General features: G+C 33.5%; 1 protein-coding gene across 1 annotated transcript; it reads right to left on the reverse strand.

Annotated features, from left to right (window-relative positions):
* Positions 1-243: 243 nt before the first annotated feature.
* Positions 244-4,078, reverse strand: LOC111410284 (terpene synthase 10-like). The gene is made up of 7 exons (XM_023040548.1): positions 3,836-4,078; positions 3,489-3,759; positions 3,042-3,411; positions 2,523-2,741; positions 1,040-1,178; positions 702-950; positions 244-584 (listed from the first exon to the last, which is right to left on the reverse strand). The coding sequence occupies exons 1-7, from the start codon at positions 4,064-4,066 to the stop codon at positions 297-299; spliced, it is 1,767 nt and encodes a 588-aa protein (XP_022896316.1). The 5' UTR covers positions 4,067-4,078; the 3' UTR covers positions 244-296.
* Positions 4,079-4,597: the final 519 nt, after the last annotated feature.

Raw genomic sequence — 4,597 nt, forward strand, 5'->3', positions numbered from 1 at the left:
ATTGAAGTTTTTTTATTCTAATTTTTGTTGATTCCCAAAATTACCAGAAATATGGGTATCAAATAGCGAGATTAAAAGATTCGACAGCTCCAAAATCTATAATATTTATTACAAAATAACTAATTTTCATGATAGCTTTCAACCCTTATTTAAAGAAATAACTAAAATCTATATAGTTATTAAATGTAAAAGATAATGACAAAAATTTAAAACCCTAATATTCAGAATTAATTAGAAATAAACGAAATTAAAATTGAATTTATTTAATAGAATAAATAATAAAAACTCAATTTTCTTCAAACGGGTTCAAATAATAATGCTAAGATGCGATCTTTAGTTTCATGATTTTGAATGCCATGCCCATCCCCATACTGGTACATGTATTGTGCCATTCTCGCAAGATTCATTGCAATTTCAATAAATGTTTTTGAGAATGGACAAATTATTTCTTGAGCTTGGTTCATTTTTTTCCACGTCTCACGTATCAAAGATCTAATGTGTTCACGTGCCTCGTCTTCAGAAGCCCCAGTTTCGTTCATATAACATTGTATTGTTTTAGGAACATCACCTCTTTTCATTTCATCCTGAGAGAGAAAACGAAATAAACTGTCAGTTGAAAGGGTTAATTTTGAATTGCTAATGATTTCATAAACAAGAATGAACTTGAAAACATGAAATGAAATTTTAGTCTATATGCGCACCCCGGATGTTGCTAAATCATCTGAAAGACGTAAAATCGTTGCCGACCAACGGATTAAATTGGGATAATCAAGTAAGTACTGAACAGCTTCCTTCTCTATAGGACTGGTAACAGTGAAAAACGCATGGGATAGTATGACATGAGTTGATATTGAAATCCATGCAATGTTCATATACTCTTCCATTGTTGGTTTGTATCCATTGAAGTACCACCTTGCCTCTTGTAAGTATGCTTTGCATAAATCTGTCCACTGCCAAATTTGACAAGATTACTGTATATGGATTATGGAAACTGATATAAGGATTATGTATTAGAGACTTTCTGAAGCAAAAGTGATACCGCTTTCCTTAAATATGGAATTATTATAAACCCTTTTTCTTTAAGAATGTCGTAGGCCGTTTCATTGACGAAATTATTGAGGGCTAGATAGCAAATTTGCATGTAATCTGGAAGTTGATGGATTGAATTGACATCCCATCTGTGGAGTTCCAAACAAATAATAATTATAGGAGTTAGAACGGCGAGAAGGAAAAAAAATAAAAATCAATATATAACACTTATGGGAAAATTTTACTCTAAACTACCAATCTAATTTTCCAAAATTTGGTCAACTTTAAAGAAGAGCAAGTTCGTACATTACATTTTATAATTGTTTTTAGGGGTAGGCACGGGTCGGTTGGGTTCTAAAGAGAATCGAACCAAATCAATATTTTCGGGTATCTAGTAAATGGAACCGTCGGGTCCAAATATAATTATGGAACCGTTCGGGTTCGGTTCTGTTCGGTTCCATTCGGTTCTGTACTATAATTAAATTTTTTAACATTTGTAACAACATTATATAAATACAACTAACGACACATTCGATGGTTTTGGAATGTCAGAGACTAGTAGATTACCTTGTTCAAATAATCGCTACGGTCAAAGCTTCGGTTGGCGAAGGTCGGAGCTTCGATCTGAGGTTACAATGTCGGCCAGTGATTGTATAGGTTTTGGAATGTCAGCGAGGTTGCGAGAGTAAGTGCGAGAGTCGAGACAGCGTTATGCACTTTAGTGCTGGTGTTTAGGGTTATTTAATGGGTTGGATCTTTGTTGGACTAAGAAATGAAACAATAAAATGGGTAAATGGGCCAAAAATTAAAAAATTAGAAATGAAACAAATTATTGAGCAAAAAAATTGGATTTAAAAATTGTTAATTTGTTAATTTGTTTAAAGAAATTAAAATTAAAATAATTTGATTTATTCAATATAAAAAAAATTAAAAAGATTCGATTTTTCGGTTCTTGGTCTAAAACCGAGAACCGAACCGTACCTGTCGGTTCTCAATTCAGATACCCGTTCGAGTATTTAATTTGACAAGAACCATCGGGTTCGGTTCGGCTCGGGAGATTTGCCCAACCCTAATTGTTTCGCAACTAGTCGCCCACTAATGAAAACCATAGTTTTCATTAAATTGTCGTGTGGCCCTCATAAAAACATGCATCGCTTTAAATATCAACGTACCAATCCAAGTTAGAAAACAAAACCTAATTTCATGAAGTTGATTATGCAAGGACCACATTTTGATTAATTTAAAATAGATTTGAACTGTTTCTTGAGATATAATCTTGCAACTATAAATAAAATTAATAACAAGCTTGTCCATTTTTAAAGATTGAATAAGTCAATCATTCAATTTTCCCTATCATATAAACCTTTTAATATACAAAGTACTTCCGTATTCACAAACTTTGAGTGTGTCCTTTAACAAAGGGACTTCGTTTTTAATTTTTACTTTTTTATTTGGGTGGGGGTTCTGAAATGAGGAATAAGGATGTTTCTTACCTTTCAATGATTCTTGTAAAAACTTCAAGCTCTTCTAATGTACCATAGACGTCATATATATCATCAATGGTTGTTACTAAAGCATTGACCTTCGTCAATATCTTCCTACAAAATTCATATTGAGGTTCAAATATCACCCCAGTAGTCCAAAAGAAACATTCCACCAGCCTATCCCTCGCAAATGACAACTTTTCGGCAAGGCAAGTTCCCTTCCACCACCTATTCAAAAAAAAAAAAAAAAAATCCTTTGTTACGTCTAAACATCAAAATTCAATATATTTGGCCCATGTATTTAAAATGAGAAAAAAGAGATAGAAATGTGCACAAATGTATTAGTGTAGGAATTAATACACATTTTCTCCAACCGTAATAAAAGTTTATAGTGGTAAAGTGAAAGGCAAATCTGTTGAGGAGAGACTATTTCCCTCCATCAAATTCCTTGTTGAGTTGTCTCTGATTGAAGACAACTTGTGATGTCGATTTATCTTTGATTGAATACAGCATCTTATCAATAAATACCTAGAGACATGTTTTAGTTCCTGCTGATATTTTGCTTGAACAATGTTGAAATCCAATTTAGCAAGCTCAAGCAGAATCTGATTCATGTCTGGCCTGTCCTTGTATATGTTTATGAACCATCTAGCCTCTGCCCGCGGTATGGTACAGTGCAATGGAAGCTCCAAGCCATGGTGCACCAATCGAGAATGGAACTGATCAATACTAGTTTGATCGTTAAGGTGTTTCATAGTGAATTCTGTAGCCATTTCTAGGGTACTTTCTCCTTCCATTGAAAGAAATGAAGTTTCATATAGTTGTAACAATCCCTCTATATCATCACAAAGCCTCGACTTGAACTCACCCTTCTCATTCTTGAAACGATCAAATATCTCTGTGTTCAACAGGACATGTATAAGACGTGTAAGCATGAAAAATGAATGAAAATGAACAGAAGAAACTGATTTGCACCTTCAGAAACTTTAAAGCCATGTTGTCTTAGTAGTCTGAATTCCAAAGCCGTAGCATATAAATCCTTAATCTTTGACTGTTGATCATTTTTGCTATATTTTTTGTTAATGACTGACAAGATTTGCTTAATTTCATTCTCAAAATGGTAGGATATCCCCAGCCTTTGCAAATTGTCAATCAATTCCAACTGATCCAGTGGCTCTACTGTTTTATTAAGCATCATCTTCACTTGCATTTTCAGCTCAGAAGACCGTGTAGCGTATCTCTCTCCCTACATCATGCAAGAACAAAATCTGATTGCAAGAAAAAAGGAAGAACTTATTTTTTATGCAAATGTTGAAAATTACCGCGTATTCAATATCTAACGACTGAATATATTCGAAGTCCCATACTGGGGGTTTGTAGTTTCCTGATCGCCTAATCACAATCTGACTGCAAGGCCGCGTATTGGTTATAAAACTATGCTGATTAGAATTAGCAGCAGCACTTGTACATAAAGCAAAACAGTGATTTGGAATCTGTTTTTTTGAAGTGCGAATATAAATTGGCTTGAAAATGTTCAGGTTGAAGATACTCATTGATCTTTGAGACTTGTCTAAGTTGTTCATAAAATATTATATTTGGTATGGTGGGCATGGCTTATTTATATTGACTTACTTTATTATCTGGAACTCAAAATAGTAATTAGATAAGTTCATCAACTATTGGCACCAACTCAAATAAAGTAGCCATAAAAATAGCACCCGTTTGACCTCCATTTTTCCAAATTAAAATGGATGAATATATATATATATATATATATTGAAGATTATGTTATTGAAAACAGGATAGAGAAAATGAAATTTAATTTAATATGAATCAAATGGGGCTAAGTTGGTAATAGCAGACAAGAAGTAATTAAGTAGGGACAAAAGGTCTGATAAGGCTGCACGTAGATTGGAAGTAATAATGCTTTCAATAATGCAAGCAAATAATTACATTATGTTTGAAAAATTAATGAAACGACCCGTCCCGAATCATCTTAGTGGATCTGAAACGTGACGTACGCCGATAATAGATGTTGACTAGATGTCAAATCTATCACCAAGGCTGATTATGAGTTATTTCTA

Source organism: Olea europaea, chromosome 15 (genome assembly GCF_002742605.1).
Source record: "Olea europaea var. sylvestris chromosome 15, O_europaea_v1, whole genome shotgun sequence".
In the NCBI taxonomy this organism is placed as follows: Eukaryota; Viridiplantae; Streptophyta; class Magnoliopsida; order Lamiales; family Oleaceae; genus Olea; species Olea europaea.

Coding starts and splice junctions, on each gene's coding strand:
- LOC111410284 (XM_023040548.1), bottom strand. CDS start 4,066: ATGAGTATCTTCAACCTGAACATTTTCAAGCCAATTTATATTCGCACT. Junction 3,412..3,488: donor TGGCTTTAAAGTTTCTGAAG/GTGCAAATCAGT, acceptor TGTTGAACACAG/AGATATTTGATCGTTTCAAG. Junction 585..701: donor ATGATTTAGCAACATCCGGG/GTGCGCATATAG, acceptor TTTCTCTCTCAG/GATGAAATGAAAAGAGGTGA.